The 23,627-nt window shown below is 39.8% G+C and overlaps 1 protein-coding gene across 14 annotated transcripts in view; it reads left to right on the top strand.

The window, feature by feature from the left end:
• The window catches only part of Mipol1 (mirror-image polydactyly 1), a 289,666-nt gene that overhangs the window by 262,276 nt on the left and 3,763 nt on the right, over nucleotides 1-23,627 (top strand). Inside the window, exon 12 of one of the 14 annotated variants that reach the window (XM_059280054.1) lies at nucleotides 11,487-12,271. The exons of the other annotated variants lie outside the window; for them this stretch is intronic. Coding sequence (XP_059136037.1) covers nucleotides 11,487-11,553 — 67 coding nt within the window. The 3' untranslated portion in view covers nucleotides 11,554-12,271. Of the gene's footprint in view, nucleotides 1-11,486; nucleotides 12,272-23,627 lie in introns of those variants that run through there. 14 annotated transcript variants of the gene reach the window in all.

A 23,627-nucleotide genomic window follows, 5' to 3' on the forward strand; every position in this document is an offset into this window, starting at 1 on the left:
CCAGCCTGGTCGGCATAGCCAGGGCTGCATAGTGAGACCCTGTCTCAAAAAGAACAAAAAACAAAACAAAACAAGTGAATGCTATTTTGTATATAAAATAGTGGGTAGCCTTTGGAGCCCTGTCTACTTTGGGAATTAGTGGTATTAATTAAGGAATGTCACCTGTCTACTACAGTGCTGCTGAATGTGCATGTGCTGCTTTCTCTGTGATGGGTTTAATCTCAAATTCAACTTTCTTATTTAGCTTCATTGTGGGGGTGATGTCTCAGAATTACTTTATATCTAAAAGTGAAGCTAACTGAAGCTTGTTAAATAAAATGACCCAGGAATTGTGAGGTCTGAACATAGCTTTTTTGCCACTTTCTCAATATTTTCCTATCTAACATAGTTCTTGTCCATATTTAAAAATCTTACGGCCACATAAAAAAGGAATAATAGGCAGCTAAACAGGTCTCAACTTTCTGTGGCTGAGAATTGCTTTATGGTCCAACTTTGCAGACAATTTTGAATTATGACAAGGTTTCATATGACACGTATGTGCAGTAAACATCCCTACAAACCTGTGTAGAACAAGTGAGAAGAGCCACTTAGGAATAAGAAGTTAGAGCTAGCAAGTTACCTCAGCAGGGAGAAGGTTTTTGCCATGATGGCTGAAAACCTAGTTCTATCCCTAGAGCCCACAGAAAGGTGGGAGGAGAAAACTAAGTAACCAACTCACAAAGTTGTCCTCTTACCTACACACACACACACACACACACACACACACACACAGACACACACACACACACACACACACACACATACCTTGGTGCATACACATACATAGACACACACATGTGTGTGAAGTATAGGGAAAGCATGACCTCAAATTATTCTAGAGTCATAATGTTGTTGAAAGCTTTATTTCTAAAGTATTGTCTTGTGATAGTAGAGGTTACAAAATTATGTATACTTCACTTAGATTATTTATTTAGAAATAATTTTACTTCACTTAGATTATTTATTTAGAAATAATTTTAAGTCAAAGCTAATAATGTTATGTTTTGTTGAAGTACGTTGCTTGTTGTTTCTGTCCATGGGCAAGTTAACCACAACTAAATATTAGCCCTGTGCTTCCTAACAGAGAAGAAGAAGGCGAAAACAACCCAACAACTGGAATAATGGGCAATAAGGGGAGTACAAACAAATGCCCAGACTATAATGTTGTGGAACAAGCTTTTTCAGTCACTGATATTTCAGTTATGCAATGGAGCATTGCTGTATTAACACAATAAAAATGATTTCCTTGATGGGGAACTGTAGCACAAATTGTTAGCAGGTCTTATTAATAAAAACAAACCTGGAGCCAGGTATTGGGGTGAACACTGGAAGATCAGAGAAGCAGAACAAGCCACAGCCACCTCACCTAGCCAATTCCTCAGCTGATCCTGTTTCCTCAGACTGGAAGCCTCTGAGTCCTCATCCAAATGGATCTCAGCTGAACTGCTGCTAAAAGCCTAAACGCTTAACCAGGCTCTAGTTCCTGTTTTTCATGCCTTATGTACCTTTCTGCTTTCTGACATCACTTCCTGGGATTAAAGGTGTAAGTCACCATGCCTGGCTGTTTCCAGTGAGGCTTTGAACTCACAGAGATCCAGGCGGATCTCTGCCTCTGGAATGCTAGGATTAAAGGTGTGAGTGCCACCATTTTCTGGCCTCCATATCTAGTGGCTGTTCTGTTCTCTGACCCCAGATAAGTTTATTAGGGTGCACAATATTTTGGGGAACACAATATCACCACAGGGAACCTTGGGGGGGGGGGTTGTGCATGCCTGGCATCTCAGTGTTGGGTGGACAGCAGAGGGTTGATCCTGAAGGCTTGCTGGCTGGCCAGCCTGGTTAATAACAGTGTGTTCCAGCCTCAGTGAGAGCCCCAATCTCAAACAGTGAAGTGGGGAAGCGATGGCAGAACACATGCTGACAGCAACCCCTGACCTCCACAGACACCTCCCCATGGGAGCACACAGGCGTGTGTCACACCACAAAGAGGAGAGAAGAAGGAAGAGTGGGTGCTATCGATAAAGCAGACCAAGTGTCAAGCCTGGTCCCCTAGCTGCATGAGTAATTTTAGGCAAGGCTCGCAGACAAACTGCCTGCTTGCCCACCTCAAATGGACATAACTCAAAGTAGCTTTTGTTTCAAGGCAGTGACTTTGAGGTTATTATACAGCAGGAAATAGCTGATACAAAAATACTCATTGTAGCTGAACATCATCATGTGTGTGCCTATAATCCCAGCATCCGGGAAGATTGAGAGTTTGTGGCTGTACTAGGCCTCATCGTGACTTCAAGTCAAAATAGGGCAACTTAGGAAGCATCCCACTCCAGAAAGCACATATATACGTACACAAAAACTGTATGTGTCCAGAGTGGAGGCTTGGCTTTGTTCACCAGGTAGGCTGGAGTATTAATGAGTTAATGCTTTGCCTCTGGGCTCCATTTAAGCCAGTAATGGAAATGACTGTGATAAATAGGAATAAACATGCAGTTCTAGGGAGACAGACATTGCAGTTTCTTTTTGTAGTAGTCAAACTGTATGAATGTATATGACTGGGTGTTGTTAAAACATGAGGCATGATAATGAACATGCAGGGAAGAGTCAATAATGTGAGCCATCTATTAACTTTAAATAAAGCCATTTGAAGGCAACTTTTAGACTGGAAAAAAATGAAACGTGGTGAAGACTTGAGAACTCTCCAGCATGTCGACAATACTTTATATAAGAAATCAATCAGGTGATTTAATACAGGTAGGGAAGTTGTAAGGCGGCTTTTCTCCCAGAATAGAAAGTAAGTTTGTGGCCATGCAATTAGTATTCAGCTTCCCAATTTTCACTACTTTTGTCTCCTTGTTTCTTCTTCATTCACTCTGGTTTCTCCGCCCACTTTTGCACCTGCGTCCACTTCCGCCTTTTCACTTCAAATATGAGTGTTCTGACTTCTTTTCTCATTTGATAGCCCATTAGTGTGTGTCCTTCTGTGAGCATATGTGTATATGTTCTTTCTATGACCACGTCTTTGTAAATATGTACATATGTACATTTTATATGAGTCTGTGTTATCCACAGTCATATGTTTCAGTTAGGCTCAAGCTGAGCAAGAATCCCTTGGTTTCGGGTGTTGCAGCTTCTGCACGGGGAAAGTGGATAAGCCCTGTCAGTTATCTTCTTCCATTTGGTTCTTCATATCTCTTGATCCTTCATGTCTCTCCCTCTGACCATGGCTCTTTTCTGTCTGCATCTGGAAACTTCATCCCACTGTTACTTCTTTTTGTCTGTCAGCAACTTCTGCCCTGAATACACTGGACTCACACTCCACCTAAAACTCAAACTGATCAAGGATATTTCTTTCTGTGCATTTCTGTGTGGTTTCTTGAGACAGAGTCTCTCACTCTGTAGCACAGGCTGACCTTGAATTTATGGCAGTTCTCTTGCCTCGGGATCCTGAATGCTGGTATTACAGGCAAAAGCCCCAAAAATATCTCTTTACCTGCTGGCAGGAATCTTTCTCCATACCTCTTATAAGGGGCTGGAGAGAGAGCTTGATCCATAAAGTACTTGCTATACAGGTATGAGGAGGACCTGAGTTTGAGCCCCAAAATTCATCCAAAAAGTTGAACCTTGTGGTGCATGCATTTAGTTTAGTCTTAGTGCTGGTCAGGCAAAGAAAGACGGGAAGACCTCTGGAACTCAATGGCCAGCCAACCTAGACTAATTGGCAAGCCCCAGATCCTGTTGACAGATACTGTCTTTAGAAAAGAAGGCTGACTCCTAAGAAGCAATAGCTGAGATGAACCTTGCCTCTTCATGCATGCAAACACACACACACACACACACACACACACACACACACACACACACGTACCCATCCACCCTACACACACCCCTGAACAAGTGCACGCATACATACACACAGAGAGAGAGAGAGAGAGAGAGAGAGAGAGAGAGAGAGAGAATTCTTTTGCTTCCCTATTACTACTTTTATCTCTCTTGTATTCATTAAAAAATAAATTAAAACATCCTTCTTGGGTTGACAGCATCTCCCTCTCTCACTGTCTGTCCCTCTCTTTTCCTCCGTGATTTCTACTGAGTCTCTAATCAATACTGACCAATTGATGTGGGTTTCAGGTACTCAATTTAATGTCTTACTCCCTACTTCACCTTCTGCATGTATGCTGAGAATCTTTGGTACATGAATGACATGCCTTATTCTTTTGTCCCTTCTAGATAGTGTCATTGCTCAGAAATTTTCTACCTCTAAAAGATCCTGAGAGCAACATTGCTTCTCTGACAGTTATCACAGTCTATTCCAACTACTCTTGCTTTTTAGTCTCAACACAAATTCAGACACCAGTTACTTGCCCCTCCATTTTTCCCTAGACTAACAAGACTTTATAGACTTTCTTTCTTTAAATAATATGGATTCTAGGTTGAGTCACTTTCTTCCTAAGACACTTGAGTCTCCTTATACTCATGTCTTTCTAAGTCATATAAGTCATAATCTGAATTACTCCCTTAATTTTCCCTTCCCACTTCCACTCACAACATGCATAGCTGATGGAGAAATGAAAGTTATACTAATATAATGGCCAGTGTCTTCTACAAAACTGTCGTCTCTAACCACATAGAGATGGGTCTTCAGTCCCACATAGCAATCCTGTTACATAGCCATGGTCATTTCCCCCACTTATTCCATTAAACTCTTATTGTTCTTTTCCAGAATTTTCCCTCTGTGTTTTTATCAGAAATCTGTGTCTCCTACTCCATGGGGAAAACTGAATCTAGCTGCCATGATTTCTGACAATTATCTTCCTCCACACCTACAAAATTGTCCACAGCTGTTTCCGCCTCAACTCTTTCCTGTTGGTCCCCAAGGAAAACTTGTCTAGTCATTTTTCCAGAGATTAACCTACAAATCCTGCTGTGACACCACCCTCTGAGACCTGTCATCTTTCTCCCTTCGATTTTTTAAATCTTTCCATGGTCCCCTTTTCCATGATCCATAGATATATTCCCATCTTCTTTTTAAGACATCCCCTAGTGGCTACAGCCCTCTTTACTTGCTGGGTGAGCTTTCATATAAAAGCCTGTCTTTGTTTTTCAGTTTTTTAATATTCTGGTTATGCTTTATCCTGCTTGGACAACCATTGAAAACTATACCCAAATGATTGACATTTTCTCTGTCAAATAAATAGGCATCTTCATTTCCACCCTGTTTGTATGTGTGTGTTTGTGTGTTGTTTTGAGACAGGGTTTCACTATGTATCCTTGGCTGGCCCGGAACTTGCTATGTAGACTAAGATGGTCTTGAACTCATTGAGATTCACCTGCCTCTGCCTTCTAAGAGCTGAGATTAAAGGTGTGCACTACCCACCATGCTAGGCTACTTCAACTTTCTTTAAACCACCACCTCACCCTGTTAATTACTCCCTTCTTGAAGTACTCACACTTTATTCTGTGACAGCACATCATCTTTGGTCCATGTATTACTTCTCTCTTTCTCAAATTCTGTTCAAATTTTTATTTTGTATACTGGCGTCATCTTGGTTTATCACCCTTCCAGTCCCTCTTCTCCTTTTCTTATTTCTTCCTCTAGAACAGTGGTTCTCAACCTTCCTAATGCTGCAGGCATTTAATACAGTTCAGTTCCTCATGTTGTGGTAACCCCCAACCATAAAATTATTTTGTTGCTACTTTAGAACTGTAATTTTGCCAGTTATGAATCATAATGTAAATATCTGGTATGTAGGCTATCTGACATGAGACCCCTGTAAAAAGGTCATTTGACCCCAAAGGTTGAGAATCACTGCTCTAGACTTTTTCATTCATTCCTGTGGCTTTGATTGGAAACTCGAATAGAACCTACCCATGACCTGCCTGGTTGATCTCATGCCCTTCTGTCTTCCACCTCATAGTCCATCATCCTGACGAACCATAGCTCTGGTAGTACTTATTACACACCAAGTTTTTCCTATCTCTGGACCTTCGTATGTTATTTCCTCTGTCTGGAATGCCCATTAGCACTGGCTAATCTAAGTCAGTTTGTCACAAGGTAGAGTTATCGGAAACGAGGGAACCTTAATTGAGAAAATGCCTCCATAAGATCAGACTGTAAGGCATTTTCTTAGTGATTGATGGGGGAGGACCCAGCCAATTGTGGTGGTGCTACTCTTGGGCTGGTGTGGTCCTGGGTTCTTTAAGAAAGCAGACTGAGCAAACCATGGGAGCAAGCCAATAAGCAACACCCATTCATGACCTTTACATCAGCTCCTGCATCCAAGTTCCTTCCCTATTCGAGTTCCTGTCCTGACTTCCATTGATGATAAACAATGATGTAGAAGTGTCAGCTAAATAAACCCTTTCCTCCCCAAGTTGCTTTTGGTCATGGTGTTTCATCATAGCAGTAGTCACCCCAACTAATATGCCACCCTTGCTCACTTCCCAATCCACCTTTTTTGAGGTGATTATTTTATTCTTATTTTTTAATACTACTTCGAGCATTCCACAGTAACCTTTGCAGACCTGCCCGCTAATTATATCAAACTAGATGCTATTTGATGGCTGTGCTTAATCTCTCACTATAGAACATTCGCCAGTGATGTGTTGATGAGGTGGTCTTTCTCACCTTGCTCCTAATCGCTCATAAAATATTTGTTGACTAAACAGAAGTCAACCTGCATCACAAACTCTTGTATCCAAGCCTTTGCTTAACATCCCCACATACATGTCTCAACAAACCCTAATATTTACGAGCATCTAACAAAACTAATCTTCACAGGGAGAGCTCCTAGCAGAAATCTGATATTTCCTCTACATTGCCCCTGAGTATTCCTGTTTACCTAGTCACCAAGACTAGACACCTGGAGTTAACCTTCTTGCCTCTCCTGATTTCTTCTCACTACCCTCCAAAGTCACTAAGTACGTTTGAGCCTGTGTTCACATATCTTTCCAGTCATTCCCCATATTCCCATTTGCATTGCTGCAGCTCTAGTTAAGGCCTTCAGGTCTATGATGGTTTAAATTTATTGTTTATTTATTGTATATGTGCGTGTGCTGGCTTGTGCCAGAAGAGGGCATAAGATCCCCTGGAACTAGAGATTCATGTGGTTGTGAGCCACTTGAGATGCTGAGGGCTGAACTTGGGTCCACTGCAAGAGCAAGTGTTCCTAACCACAGAGACATCTCTCCAAGCCTGAAGCTGTTATTGTAGTAAATTTTTAAAATTTTACAGTGTTAGCCATTTTTAATTTTAAAGTTCAGTGCCATTCAGATTGTGGCACTCACTGATATTCTTCAGGATAGGGAGCCATCTTATCTATAGGTGAAGGTAATCTCTAGCCAGTCTCTATACCTTAAATGAATCAATGAGCTCCAGGTTCAGTGAGGGACCTTGTCTCAAAAAATAAGGTGAAAAAAAAATGAAGACCTCAATGTCAACCTCTAGCCTCCACACACATGCATGCATGTACACACACACACACACACACACACACACACACACACACACGCGCGCGCGCGCGCACACACACACACACACACACACACACACACACAAATCAAAGGTAATTAAGTTAGGTCACCATTTAAAAGTCTAATATAAGAAAAATAGTCATAATAGTAAAAGAAATTTAGTGAGAGCCAGAAGATCAGGGAGTTTACTGTGAAATTTTGTCTCCTGGGAATATCAGAAACCACAGAAATCATAGCCTCATGAGTTGTTGGGATTATAGGCTGGTGCCACTAGGCTTAGTTTGAGGCCCACTTTAGAACATAATTTCCATATTAATTAATATGAGAGTACAAGAATTCTTACTGTATCTGGTCTTACAGAATGAGTTCGAGGCCAACCTGAGCAACTTGTGAGACTCCATCTTAAATTCAAAAGTGAAAGAATCTGGGACGTATTCAACTTGCAGAGCGTTTGCCTTGTTTTCGCTGGCCTCAAACCTAGTACTGAAGGGGGAAGAGATGGCTCCTGTGTGCAAACTATTTACTTGGATACAAGTCAGTTAATTTTGAGGAATTGTTCTGTCCTATCCCGTTGTAATAAATTTCCAGTTAATAATAGTAATTCAATCCTAGAGCAATTCAGACAGAATGCAGAGGGAGGGCTTTGGTAATTTTTTCAAGCATAATATGTTGGAGAGGTGAGGGACTTCAGTCGTCAGGCCCAGCATTACATGCCAACTCCAAAACCCACTGGCTGCATGGCACTGATCAGTTCCCCTAAGTAACCTTTGTTTCTGCCGCTGTCTGATTATAATATCGTCTCTGTAGAGTTATAGTGAACATTTCTTGGCACATAGGCATTCCTCATTTACTATTATGTACATACAAAATATGTCACAGGACTCCTTCATAGTGAAACATGGGAGCAAAACACATAAAAGTGCTAAATAACTTACAGATTACAATTTTATGGAAAAGTTAATTTCATTATAGTGCATATGTAATTATATAACTACAAAGGAAAGATTAAATTCTCAATTGGAAAAATAGGATTTCTACCGAAATAGTTGTAAATTCAGTCTTCAAGTTGTATAGAAATTCCATTAAAACAAATAATAGATTTTAACCATGTATTATTTTCTAAATGAATTAGCATGAATTTGCTTTTTTGCAAAGTGTGCTTGCTTAAAAGAAGTTAAATGTGCCAAGAAATTCTTTTTTAATTTGACCTAGGAGATGGGTATAATGACCCTACTAAGACAGATTATCCATTACCATGTGATCTGAAATTTATAGGATTCTGGTAACCTAAACATTAATGGAAATGTCTTTAAGATAAAAACAAGGAAAGAAGGCCCAGATTTATCACCATTTGCCTCACAGCCAATCTGAGAGTTTTTGTCAGTCAGTCCTTCAGTTACTTCAGATTCAAAATGCCTAGTCCTCACTATAGCCCTTTCCTATCCCATGAAACCCTCATGAATATGTTATTGGTTAATACTAAACAGTTGGGGCCTATTTTAGTGAGCTGCATGATATTTTGTAAAATAGGGTGGTAAAGACTAGCCTACAGGCAAATCCTGTAAGATGTTGAGCATACACACAAACCTTCCTGTTGGCACAGCCTCGGATTGGCAGGTGTATTCCATCCCTACAGAAGAAATAGGAGCTTCATTGTGTTTCAGAAGTCAGAGCATTCTTACAAAATGGAATAGTTGACATTTTTCTCATTTTTGAGATCAAATTTTCATAAACCATTTAACCTGGATAGGCTGAGAATGTGGTTGATGTACTTGTTGTTGAAATATGGTAGAGACATTGCAAAACATGATATTTAAGTATTTCCTCCTAACCTCTTACCTTAGCAAGATATCCGAATGTATAAAGAGGAAAGAAAAGTAAGACACGTTATCTGTACAGAAAAAGCCAAAAAGAAGTACTGCATAGATTTGTTCGAGCAATTTGGTATCCTACTGAGTCTGGTTTTATAGTGATAGTAATTATAATACATCATAGGACTTACTGTCATTTTTATAAGGAACTTTTCTTACTGCTTAGTATTATGAATGATATGAGGCAGGGATATATTTCATTAACTGAAAAACAATATTTTATGTTAGTAATGGCCTGAAATATTATTAATGATTTGCTAAGATTTCTCCTGGGAATAATTTGTTATGAGTTGGTTCAAGGCCTTGGGTTTTAGTTCAGTGATATAGCACTTGCCTAGAATGCACAAAACCCTGGATTTGATCCTAATATAGCCCCAAAAGAAGTTAATTTAAGTCATAACTGGATTTTAACAATAAACTTTTAGTATTTTTAATTCACCCTAGAACTGGTATACCCCCTTCCACAATTCAAGTTAATAAAGCTTTGCCTTAAAAGATTTATGTACTCCCATCAATTGAAATCTTTGGAGTTTGTCAGGTAGGTCCGTTTCACCACTTGGCGATGTGCAATAAAAACAGGCTAATCGGTGAATGCAATGGATTTTTCCATGAATTGTCTAAGTCAGGTGTTTTTTGTTTTTTGGTTTTTTGAAACAGGTTTTCTCTGTGTACCTTTGTGCCTTTCCTGGAACTCACTCTGTAGACCAGGCTGGCCTCGCACTTACAGAGATCCGCCTGGCTCTGCCTCCCAAGTGCTGGGATTAAAGGCATGCACCACCACTGCCTGGCCTAAGTCAGGTATTTGTACCCCTAGACTGTTTTTAGTGGCTCTACCTTATCCACATTTAATTTATAAAGCTGAAAAAAAAAGTATAATAATAAACGAGTAAGATTTACATTTCACTCTTGAGACCATTGCTACATTTCTAACCCAAGACTCCCAGGGTCCTGGGTGTGTGTGTCATGGCCCTCACCACTGATAGGAGGATTCCTGCTATGTGCAGTCATCCACTAAATGTGCTCTGGTTTCCAATGCTGTGTGCAGTTGATTGTCTGTTCCTTACTGCACTCTCAGTCTTTAGTGTCCTGCTCTGTACTTTGTTTATTTGTGAAGGGCCATATAAATGAGGCACAGGGGAGCAGAAAAGACTGTTGCTCACTGGTCTCTGTGGAAGGAACACAAGACCATTGGTTCTCATTCATAAAGAAGGTTTTTCTATCTATGACATCAAGAGAGAGGTTTGGCTGAGTTTTTGTGCTTCTAATAAAGAAAAGAAAAGAAAAAAAAACTGAACTGCTGTTCTGACTCCATCATCTTTTGTTAAGCAGAGTTGGCTGGTCCACAAGAGTACGCTTTTTCTCCATACAATAGCCGAAGAGCACTACAGAATCCACATCTGAACGTTAGGTGGTTGTCAGTTTAATTAGCAGGTTTTTAATCAACCCAAAAGATCACTTTTCTCTGACCAAAAAGCATGTATATAGGTAACTCCTAGTGTGTACTACTCAGAATAGGAACTTTAAAAAAATATATAGCACTGGAAGTCTGATTGTATCCATGTCAAATCACATGTACATTTTAATCCCATGCTACTAGAACATTAAATTTTTCATGTCTTTATTTTAATCAGCTGACTGTGAAGAAGAAAGTGATTTGCTGTGCAAGAGTTGTGCTGTATACCAACTAATGCACCATTTATTTAGCTAAGGAACACACCTCAGTCTGCTTAGACGTCTGTATTGGAAGATGTGGTTCTCTTACAGATACCTGCTTGAAGCTGCTCTTTGCTTGACAGGCCATCTTGTCTTTAGTAGATAATTCATCCACAACTTTTATGCAAGTAGATAAATATATTCAGACGAGTGGTCTGTTTACTTTGTGTGACATCTAACTAACATAAGCAAGAATCTGAGTTAAAATTCATGCTGTACTGTTTTTTTAACCTCAGATTCTTAGCACTCTGTGTGTCTCTCACAGCAGTGCTTGTTTCTTAACGTGACTACCGGGATGAGCTGGTCACAAGCACATACTCTTCACTGCAGCCAGAATAGTCTCGATAATAATTGCACTTTTCTTTTTCTTTTTCTCTTTCCCCTGCCCGTCCTTAGGTTAGAAAGGCTGGTGGATGTCCTGAGGAAGAAGGTTGGAACAGGGGCTGTGAGGACAGTGATCTGACTGAAAAACACCCAGTCTGGGGCAAGCAATCACATCTGGTGGCCAGGCTGCTTCATTCAACACTGTGTAAACACTAAAAGCCTTAACTTAGCAAACAGTTGTTAGAAGTGGGACACTCCAACCACATTCCAAGCTGAGATAAAATCAAATCACAAATGTTTAACCACTTTGCTGCTGACTTCAGCTATTTATCCAAATATATTAACTACGGGCTTTTACCAATTATAACGCCGCAGCTTGTTTTGTAGCTGTTTTATATTTGTGCCTTTAATGTAATTCTTTCTGCCGGTGTACTATAAAAATGTGTGAAGTCGGTCAGGATCGTACCCTCGCATATGGCCCTTTCTGAATCGAAGTGCAGTAAAGTAAATATTGTCTAAGCCTTAATCCACTGTGTTAGGTCACAACTTCAAATAAATGCGTTTTCAGTATAGAGTATATTTCTTAACTGATGGGAGAAGTTCAGACATGAGAGAATGTAGCCTACCTTCAATGTATGTGTGCAGCTTTTGTTCTTAATATGGAAGAATATTAAGTATAGATGCCATGAATTAAGTGTATAATTTGCTTTAATAGTATGTTAAGATGGCAGCCATCAAGGCATGGGTTTGTTTCACTATAGGTAATATACACTGTTTTCAATAAAAAGATTATTAATGTGCACTTGACTCACTATAGATAATATACACTGTTTACAATAAAGAGGTTATTAATATGTGCTTCTGTATACATATTATTGGTATTCTTTTAATGTTGAGTACAGGTAATTAGCTGAGCGTCGTTTAAGCTTTAGAAATAACCAAGTTTCTGCTCATAGTCTGGGACACTTTGGGCTTGAAAATTAGCATGTGCCAGTCAGAGAGCGTGTCTAGCCTAAAAGGCAAGAAGACATCAAGTCTGTTAGCATTCTTGCTATTTTTTAGATTATGATTTTTGGTGTGGTAGAAGAGAACCTAATAGATAATATACAAAAAATATAGTGTCCAAATATGAGGACTTAGAAAAAAGCATTCTTGCAATTTGGTTCAAGTTATCCACTTTTGAATTTATTTAAGACATAAGCAACTTCTCATCATAGATGTTATGAATATTTATGGAGAATATTGTCAGTTTTACAGATTGGATAGCTGAAAGGCCATTCCTGGAACAGGATGAAACGAGCAAAAAATATTGAGTTAGTGAAAATTTTATAGGCAGAAACTTTTCTAAGTTCCTAATTCATCTGTAAGAATGAGCTAAATTATTTATCATTTCCTGTTTTCAGGATAAATATATTCAGAATGATAGGCTATACCATTCTTCCATATGCCATTGGAAAATATCCTTTTTATGTATCTTTTAACTGTAGAATATTCTGAGGCCCTTTGTCATAAATGAAATATGAATCAGAACACTAACATACTCTGTTTCCTCCTCACTAAATCTGTAAAATGAAGCTAACGGATAATTAGAATCATCTCACTGCATTCAAATTTGAAATTCGCTCACACTCTTAGTGATTTTTAAACTATGAGAATTAGAAGATAAATGATAGCAGGCATTAAAAGTAAGTAACTGCATCTGTTCCGTGGTCACAGAGAGTCTCACAGCCTCTGATAGACCAGTGACCACTTAGTCACAGAAGCTAGTGCTTGAGTCGCTTCCTTGGGCTCGGTAACAACGCCCTGTGTGAAGACACAGCATCTCGTAAGTTACCCAGGGGGTACAGGTAAGTAAAGAAAAAAAGCCATTCCCGACTGCTCTTAACATAATCACAGGTAAAGCTGAATGTTCAGTTTGGTCTTGAGAATCAGACCCTTTCCTTAAGTTATTTACTCTGAAATCTTAGAATACACATGGTGAAATAAAAACATTTTACAACTTCCAAACGTCACTTAGAGCAACCGGTTCCTGGACAGTTGTACAGAGCAAGGCACTAACAAATGAAACTCAGAGAACAATTCCGACACCCACTACTCTTCAGCACAGGTGTCCCAAAGCATTCAACACCAGCCAAGGCAACGTCTGTCTTGATTTTGCACACTTGAGAATGCCCAGCAGCAGTCTTCCACGGCGTCGCTGTTTTTTATGAAGGAGTAACCACTGAAAACCAAGGTGCCACTTCCTGAGAAGCCGGGCAACTGCCGAGAACGCCACTCTGCGCAGTGTTTTCCGCTTTGGGCATTACCGTGTCTGTTCCTAGAGGAGCATGGGAGCTCCCTTCTTAAAGTAAGCAAGACTTTAAAGAAAAGACCACTATTGGTCGTAACACTTGATCTGCAAAATCATCATTTCACATCTTTTTTTTTTTTTTGACTCTACCAATAGCCACGTCATAATTACTATACAGATTTTAGCGTTGGTTTTTATTGTTTTTCTGGTGATTGTTATTGCATTGATTCTGAAACAAATGAAGAGCCTCTTGGAATTCCCGAGGACTGAGGTCTCAAGATTGACCCCCATTAAATTATAGGGCTCTCAGCCTCTCTGTAAGAAATAGTATGGTAAATATTTTTATTTTTCAATTATTTGTTAATTCTTGATCATTTCCTATTAATCATATTTAGCCCTAACTCTTCCCAGATCTTCCCTACATCCCTACCTGCTCCAACTTTGTATCTTGTTTTCTTTTTAATAACCCAGCAACCTCATTTGTGCTGTCCATGTAACTTTTCATGTAGGGCCCTCCACTGGAGCATAGCAAAGATGTCAGTGTCTGCCACTAGAGAGATGTCCTAGTGATCGAATTGCTTACTGCCCTTGCAGAAAACCCAAGGTTAATTCCCAGCACCCAAGTCAGGTGCCTCATAACTACCTATAACTCCAGTCTGGGGGATCCAACACCCTCTGACCTCCATGAGCACCTGTATGCACACAAGACACATACAACTCAAGTAGGCACACACACGCACAACCATAAATACAAAATAAATAGGGCAGCCATTAGAAGTGATGTCTCAAAAGATGCATTTTTAATTTCTGTAATCTCTGCTACTGTTGTTCTGTTTCCTCTTTACACATATGCAGGAATTCTCTAGTAATCTAAAAAGTTATATGCATCTCTTTCTGTGTTTTGAACTACACACATAAATCCCTGGATGTTATTCTCATCTTTGCATGGACTTTGCCTCACTGAAACATGGGCAGGAGTTATTCTGAACTGTTTCTAATGTGGTCTGTTCCAAACACCTAACACTGCAGTGGTATAGAATGGTAGAGTGTATTTCCATGCGCACTCTGCTTTGTACAGCACATATTTGATTAAAAACAGTTATAGGCAAAGTAATGGGTTACAAGCAACATATAAGCATTACAACAGAATCAGTGATTAATATATAATAACTTTGATTTTGATAAATAAGCCATTGTGTTTAAGGTAATTAAAATAGTAAAAAAAATACTTTATGAAATAAATATTTTAAGCTTCTGTTTTATGTATTTCATTAACCAAATAAACTGAAGAATCTTCTTATTGGGTCACTTACTAATAGAGTTTTTATTTCACACACCCAAAATAAAAATAGGTTTAAAAGAGGCTTGTAGCTTTAGTATGAAAAGGGTTACATAGAAATACCCTTGTGCACAGTTTTTAGACATCATAATAACTTCTTGATGTTGCCACCTTCACATGGTGATTACACATCTGGCATTCTATGGTGAAATAACTGTGACAGATGTTCAATCATCTTCCATGTGATTTAAATGATATACTGATTTTTCACATAAAACAGTGTGTTCTTGGTAACTCATTCACAGCTAACTCTGTATTTGCACATTGCATACATAACCACAGACACACACAAAAACACGTTCGCCTCTTTAAAACTGATTTGTAAGTCAGTTGTTAGGCTCCGGCGAGTTCAGCATCTTGTGCATGTTTTATTGGAAGTGCATGTGGTTTCTGGGGTTTTTAAACAAATACATGAAATGGTTGAAAGATTTATATTGCCCATGCTTAGCTAAATATGTCATCTCTAGAAAAGATGTGATTTATTTTGGCACTGTTCTAAAACTCAAATATTTTAAACATTTGTTGAGTCGGAGCTTGTACATTTGAACTAGTAGCATACGTTCCAAACTACCATCTCAAGTTACCAAACGTTTTGTAATCCTTTTACTGAAATAGCCCTCTCTGAAAAGCTTTTTCTCTTTCACTGTGTTGTTCAGTGTGAGTTTAAATTTATAAAGGTTGAAGTTGTTTTTAATGTAGGGTTTCATAAAGAGAGTCTGACAATGATAAATGTGTGTTTTTAAGAATCACTAAAATGATTTTTACTAATGAGAATCCTTTGCAGAAGCCTTAATACACTTGCTCTCTTGATTCTGTTGTTTTCTAATGTCTTTTCAGAATATGCTGGTGTTTTGGAAGCCACTAGTTTAATTATCCAATTATTAACAAGGATATATTTTAATGCACCAACTCAAGGATGTAAAACTTATATTTACTTTTTATTCACATAAAAATCTATCTCAAATCCTACATGTTTCAATACAGTTCCTACATGTTGATCTTAATCAAATTTATAAGTGTGCAATGAAGACATTGTACTAGATGTACATTATGAATTATATTGCAGTGAAGAAGATCAAGTTGCTATCAAACTATTTATTATTTCCTTAATAAATATAAAAGTTGATATGAGCGAATGTATTAGGAACCCTATGAGCCTCTCAAAACTGTTTGGATCTGAAGTTCTACCGCACTCAGAGAGTCTCTCTGCAGCTGCTTCATGAGCAGGGCTCCCATGGTACCTGAGATCCCAGGGCAGGCCTCTTCCACCAGGCCAGTGGCTCCCAGCAGCTCCTCTGTGGGCCAAGAGTTTTGCTCTTGAGTTGCCCTTGTCAAGTGTCTAGTTTGGTTCTTTGTGGGGCTTTTTGTACCTTTCCTTTGGCAAAATCTGTGGTTAGTGTATGTGTGTTTTATACATCTTTTTCTTAAAAACTTGCATTCTGGGGGCTGGAGAGATGGCTCATTAGTTAAGAGCACTGACTGCTCTTCCAGAGGACCTGGGTTCGATTCCCAGCACCCATATGGCAGCTCACAACTGTCTGTAACTCCAAGATCTGGCACCCTCACACAGATATACACGCAGGCAAAACACCAATGTACATAAAATAAGAATAAATAAATTATTTAAAATTTTGCTTACTTAGGGGCTGGAGAGATGGCTCAGAGGTTAAGAGCACCGACTGCTCCTCCAGAGGTCCTAAGTTCAAGTCCCAGTAACCACATGGTGGCTCACAACCATCTGTAATGAGATCTGGCACCCTCTTCTATATACATAATAAATAAATAAATCTTTTTAAAAAAATTTTGCTTACTTAGATGACCCTAGCAAAGACTCCTAGCAACAATGGATGTGTAGTCTGAACGGGCCATCTCCTGTGATCAGACTGGTGACTACCCCAATTGTCATCAGAGAGCCTACATTCAGGAACAGATACAGAGACCCAAAGCCAAGCACTGGGCCAAGCTCAGGGAATCCTTTTGAAGAGAAGGGGGGAAGGATTGTGCGAGCCAGGAGGGGAGGCAAGGCCTTCACAAGGGAACCCACAGAAACAACTAACCTGTGTTCATAGGAGTTCACAGAGTCTGGACAACTAGGGAGCCTGCATGGGACCAACCTAGACCCTCTGCATAGATATGGCAGTTGTGTAGTTTGGTCTACTTGTGGGACTCCTAGCAGTGGGAGCAGGGACTGTCCTTAATACTTTGGCTGGCTTTTGTGTTGCCTTGTTCAACCTTAATACAAGGGGATGAGCTTAGTCATACCTCAACTTGATATGCCATGCTTTGACACCCATGGGAGGCTGCCCCTTTCTGAACAAAAACAGGGGAGGAGTGGATTGCGGGGACAGAGGGGGAAAGGGAGGAGGGAGAAGGGAATGGAGGATAGGAGGGAGGGGAAACAGGTCAGGATGTAAAATAAATGAAGAAATTTAACAAATAAAAAAAATTGCTTTCACTGTTTCTGCTACAAAATATGGCAATGGAGATGGAGGATAAATTTCCAGTCATACCTACTAAGTCACTAGAACTCTTAAGAAGAAAAAAACTATTCAAATGTAAAATAAGTTATGGTAATAAAATATTAAAGAGAAATATTATCTTCATAAGATGGAGAAAAGCCCAGTGTCATGTAGTAGATCTATTTCTAACTTTCTGAGGAACCTCCACACTGAGTTTAAATGCAGTTACATAGAACAGAACAATGATGTCCCTACTGTATATTATGGGCTTGCAAATAAAAAGCCTAGTGCTACCTCTTTAGGAGTTGTTGGCCACTGAGATCCCATAGGCATCCCTCCAAATAGTATAGACTATTGCAAATGCTCTTGGTTACCCTCAAGAACTTGGTTGTAAGATTCTATTGCTGAAGATACCACATACTTGAGTCATAGAACATGGAGAAATCAAGCTGGTACTGACCTGCAAGTTTCATCCTTACTGACTAGCTTTCAGAGTACCTTGAAGGTGCTATGCAAACCACTGGAAGAAAAAAGTGATCATCAGCCTTATCCAGATGTGAATTCTGAGAGGTATAGTAACAAACAACCTGTGTAATAATGGCACAAATGTCATGGGCATAACCAACCATCTCTGGTTGGATTTAAGGCCCACTCCATAACATGAAATCTATATCTGGCATCATTGTCTGGAACAAGAACCTGTTGCTAGACAGGTCATAGTCCCCAGGCGAGCACCTACTACTATTCTGCTAAATGGAGACATTATTAAAATCACTCCTAATGACTTATCAGTATACCCATAGGTTATTGCATCTGTCAGTCCTCACCAGGGAAGCTTGTTTCTACAACACTTGGAGATTAACACAAAGACCCACAACTGATCAAGGTGCAGAGAATAACAGCCTGCAGTATGTTATTAATGAGACATGTGTATCACACTCCCTCCTCCCAGGGCTCCGGGATTGTTACAGAAGAGAGAACAGAAAGATTATGAGAGCCAGAGGTGGTGGATAGCTTACAAGAAAACAGTATCTTCCAGAACATAGCATGGCAGTTGCACATATTAAATTCTAGTGGTGTACATAAGACCTGTGCAAGCTAAACCAGACAAAATCCCAGCATGGAGATGGGGCTGTCTTTCTCTCTCTCTCTCTCTCTCTCTCTCTCTCTCTCTCTCTCTCTCTCTCTCTCTCTCTCTCTGTGTGTGTGTGTGTGTGTGTGTGTGTGTGTGTGTGTGTGTGTTTGCATCCAAGATGAAATACAAGTGACCAGTAAACATGAAGAAAACGTTCATCTTCACTAGCCACCAGAGAAATCCAAATTAAAGCCATGTGGAGATTCCCTCTCACCTCAGTCAAAAGGGCAGTCACTAGGAAAACAATGGGTTTGGGGAGACAGCTCAGTAGGGAAAGTGTTCACACACAAGCATGAGGACCTGAGTTCAGAGTGCACCTGGAGTGACAGGGGCACAGGAAGATACTTGCACACTCACTGTCCAGTCAGCCTAGCCAAAACAATGATCTGTAGGTTCAGTGACAGAACTTGACGTCTTTAAAAGGAGGGAAATGAATGAGTCAGACAGTTGGATGTTAGCCTCTGGCCTTCCCACATGCCTCCAAGGGTGGGTACACACGAAAGTGCACACACACAAACGAGGCAGAGGAGGGAGGAAGAAGGAATTAAAAAAAAAATGCTGGTGAGGATGTACATTGCTGATGGAATGTAAACTAGTCCAGCCAGTTTGGAAATCAGTATGGGGATTTCTCCAAATGTATCTTCCCTATGACCCAGCTGTCCTACTTCTGGTCATTTACCCAAGGACTCCAAGTCAACACTTTACAGACACTTGCACGTCAGTGTTTATTGCAGCACTATTCACAATGGTTGAGCTACAAAACCAACACTGGATAAGGAATAGATAAAGGAACTAGGGCGTATATACTCAGTGGAATTTTTAAGCCATAAAGAAGAATGAAGTTAAGACATTTGAAAAAAACTGGCTGAAACTGGAGATAGTTGTATTAAGTGAATTAAGCCAGTCTCTGAAACAAATGATTGATTTTATATAGATACAGGAAATCATGTGTGTGAGAGAGAGAGAGGCAGAGAGAGAGAGACAGAGAGAGATGAAAATAATCTGTCTGAGGGGAACAATGGGAGGCGAATGAGTGAGAAAGAGGATGGTGAGGGTGCAGAGAATATTCTCAGCATGCAATACATACCTGTACAAAAACATAAAGCAGTACATTATTAATTAAAAAGATTTGCTGGGCATAATGGCTCAGGCCTGCAATCTTGGCATTCAAAAGTTGAGGCAGGAGAATTCAAGTACAAAGACAGCTCACTCTACATATTCATACCCTGTCTCAGGAAAAATTAGAAATATCGATTAGTAATAATAGTAATACTGATGATGATGATGATGATGATGATGATGATGATGATGCAGATACCTGCAAGCAGTACTTCTGCTGTGCTGGAGTACTGACTCATGATAGAACAGCAATAAAGAGATTGTGTAATTTACACTGTGTCGTGAACTGAGGACACACATACATCACAGGACAGTAGGAGTCTGGAATAAAGATTCTATGAAGCAGTATTGTCTAAATTGTGATATTATTACCTTTAAAAAATAAGGCTGCTTCATCAAGCCCTTGTTGCTACATTTACTTCTCATGCATATACAACAGCAATAATATATACATTATTTCCACCTGGACCATTCTTTTTCTCTTATCTAGGGGTATAGTAGAATGCCATTGGGAGTCCTTTTATTGCTCTGTTCCTCTAGCAGAGTGGCAGTGCTTAGTTTTCTCCTATGCCCATGGCCTATCCAGTCTCAGCTCCTTGACCACCTGAGCAGTGTCATGCATGGGGGGGGGGCAATTATTTTTGAGGTGATTTGCCTTGAAAAAAAAAGAAGAATGGAAACGCGTCGTGCTGGCCCTGTACTTACTGCCCCTGGTGCTCCCTTACTGCCCCTGGTGCTCTTTGCTAAGATCCACTCCCGCCTGTCACCATTTTTGCCATGTCATCAACTACAGTGCTGTCCTCTCGGCTTCCGTATGTCCAAAGATGTCTCCTTTGCTGCCTGCTGCCCACGAAGATGCAAACTGCTAGAAACAGAGTTTTAGGGTGAAGAGGCATGCCCCTTCCTCCCAGTATACTTCAGACATGGTGGCATCTGCAAATTCTCCCGTTCTTGTTTGCACCATGGGGAAAGAGAACTAGTTTAAAAAGGTCTTTTATTCCTTCCTTCTGCTATAAAGCCATCTGTGGAATCCTTAACTTCGGATTGTATACTTTTGCGTTCTTCAATGGCCTGTTGGCTGTCCCCCTTTGCCTATCTTTTTTTTAAATTTACTAGTCATAGCGACTTTAAAATCCAAAGGAGGGCCAGAAAGAAGGCTCAGTGGGTAGGGGCACTTGTCACCAAGCACGTGTGTGAATATAAATATATAAATGTAATTACTATAAATCCAAATGTACAAACTCTAATATCTGAATTACCTATGAGTCTATTTTCTATCGTCTATTTTTTTTTCTCTTGGCATGCCTATTAATTTTTGATTTGGTGACAGACATCCTGAAGCTACAGATGACTTGGTCTTCCTATAGAGAAGGCTTGTCCTTTACTGAGAAGACTAAGCAGAAACCAATCATCTTAAAGCAGGCAAGCTTGGCACTAGCTTGAGACTGGGTTGCAGTTTGAATAAAGTTCTATCACTTTCTGTTTTCCTCTTTGGTGTAGTACACTGGGGCTTTATGTTATGAAAGCCATATCTGGGTTGAGACTCCTTTAGTTAATCCCATTTTAGCTTTGTAAATCTGCCGCTTAGGAATTCTGCTAAATTTAGCTTTACTGGGTTTCTAGAAAAGGTGTAAGCATCCATCTTGAGGTCTAGAATGTTCCAAAGGTTCCACTGGTTTTACTGTCCCTCGTAGCAGGTATCAGCCAGTCTTCACAGAACCGCCACTGAGCTCCAGGGAAAGTGACCACAGATCATCTGTTTGCCTTGCAGTTGATCTCTCCTTCCTAGAATCCTAGTCCCTTAAGTTGTCTTTGTCTCAGCCCTTCCTTCTCTGAGACTTTGAAGCAAATACTCGTTAGTTTAACCAGCATTTCGAATTGTTCTTGGCAGGAGCGTGAGTCTACCACAGACTGTTCTGATTGGAAGCAGAAATCCAATGAGTCTATAATTTGTGTTATTATAATTTTCATTTCTGGAAGTTACAATCTGTTCAGTTCCAAATCCTCTTGGTAATTTTTATAGTCTATCTATCTCATTTTTTTTTATCCTTGTTGTCCTATGTTTTAAAGCATGTATTCAATACTTGTTTTCCCATCATTTGAGTTCCTCAAGTATTCATTCATGCTGTTTGTGCTGTGACTCCTGCCTACAGTTACTTCTCCTGTGGCCTGGAGTGTTTGGTGGTTCTTTAATGTGAGCTTGAACTTGTGACTATTCTCTGTGCTTCGTGTCAAGAGCTGTGTTAACAGCAGGCTCCTGCCCAGACACTTGGAGACGTATATGAACCTTGGGTCACTTCTAAAGCTTGATTTGAAATGTATTGGGTCACTTAGACGATACTAATTTTTGTCAAAAATCCACATGGAGGCTAATTTGTGATCATAAATTTTGTAGGGCAAATATTCTTTTGTCCCCATTCATAGCTTGGATTCTAGATGTCTATCTTTGGGCAGGTCCCAGGCTTTGTCTCCTGTGCCCTGATAACATGATAAGCAAGACTCAACTTTACCCTATTAACAGCTACCCTTTGGGTTTTACTTATCCCTCGGAATTCCTGCTTCTTCTTAGAGTGAGGACTTTAAATATTCTTTACTACTGTGTTATTGGTGGATTGGAAAATATAATTTTTGTTTTCTGTCCAATATTTTTAGTTTACTGTAGAAGGGACTAAGTAAATCATAATGGGAAGCCATAGTCTGGCTCGAACATTTGAGAGAAAGAGAGGAAGGGAGGAAGAGAGAGAGAGAGAGAGAGAGAGAGAGAGAGAGAGAGAGAGAGAGTTGTACTGCTAATGCCCTGAATTTAGTATCACTTGTATACATGAGTAAAATGAGCAATAATTATTTACCTTCCAAGAACAATAACTGTAGCTCTCTGTCTCCACCAATAACTACAAACAATTTTTCATTAAAGAACAGAGAGTGATTGAAGAGTCCAAATTAGCCCTGGCAAGAAAAAATAACAGCTGCCTAAGATGAAATGTTTGAGTTATGAGCCATGTGCCACTTTGGCTTATCTGTAGCCGAAAGCTTCGAAATCCTTATTCAATTAGCCGTGTTGCTGGGGAGGGTCTGGTTGCTCCGCACAAGAGCAGCCTGGTGATGAGTTAGGAGTATCCATGACACGCAAGTCAGACCTTGCAACTCTGTTTTTGTTGTTTGAACTCTCCTCTCTGTTGTAGCTAGGGATCCGGCGTGGAATTTAAACACTTGTGTGGCAACCCCGTTCCTTCAGCCATTGTGTTGTTAAGCTCCAGCTAATGAACTTTAACACTGGCTCTAATCAGGAAAGACTTAGAAGCCAGCAGCCACCAACAGTTCTGGTTTTACAGCCACAACTATATGGTTTATCTGTCTTTATGGCATCTAGATGTTCTTGCCTGCCCAGTCCAGCCACTCCATAAAAAGTCTTCAAAATACATATGAAAATTGATTTAACAAGATATATCTTTTTTTAAAAAAGTGAAAAACTCAGGAAGTGAGTTTCATTCCAAAACTTCATCTACTCTAGCAGAAGCTTCAAAGTGTGTGACTGTTTTCACAGAGACTCAGATAAAATGCAGAAACCAAGATTACATAATATTTGAGAGGTGACAACTGAGAGGTACAACAGGCATGTATATTGTCTCATGTGCACTTTCCTTCGCCACCAATGTTTTTAGTTGCTTAGAGATCCTCTTGACCATGTCACAAAGAATGTCTCAGACCCATGTGGATTATGCACACATGGACGTGCTAAGAACAAGTGCTGGGTTGAAAAATCTCTGGGCTTCATTTTGCTTTCAAGCATATTTTGAGTCTAAAAATCTAAGTGATTGAAAAAGGAAAGACAGTTTCTTCTATAATTCGTAGCTTAGTTCTAAAGACAGTG

Source organism: Peromyscus eremicus, chromosome 14 (genome assembly GCF_949786415.1).
Source record: "Peromyscus eremicus chromosome 14, PerEre_H2_v1, whole genome shotgun sequence".
NCBI classification, from domain to species: Eukaryota; Metazoa; Chordata; class Mammalia; order Rodentia; family Cricetidae; genus Peromyscus; species Peromyscus eremicus.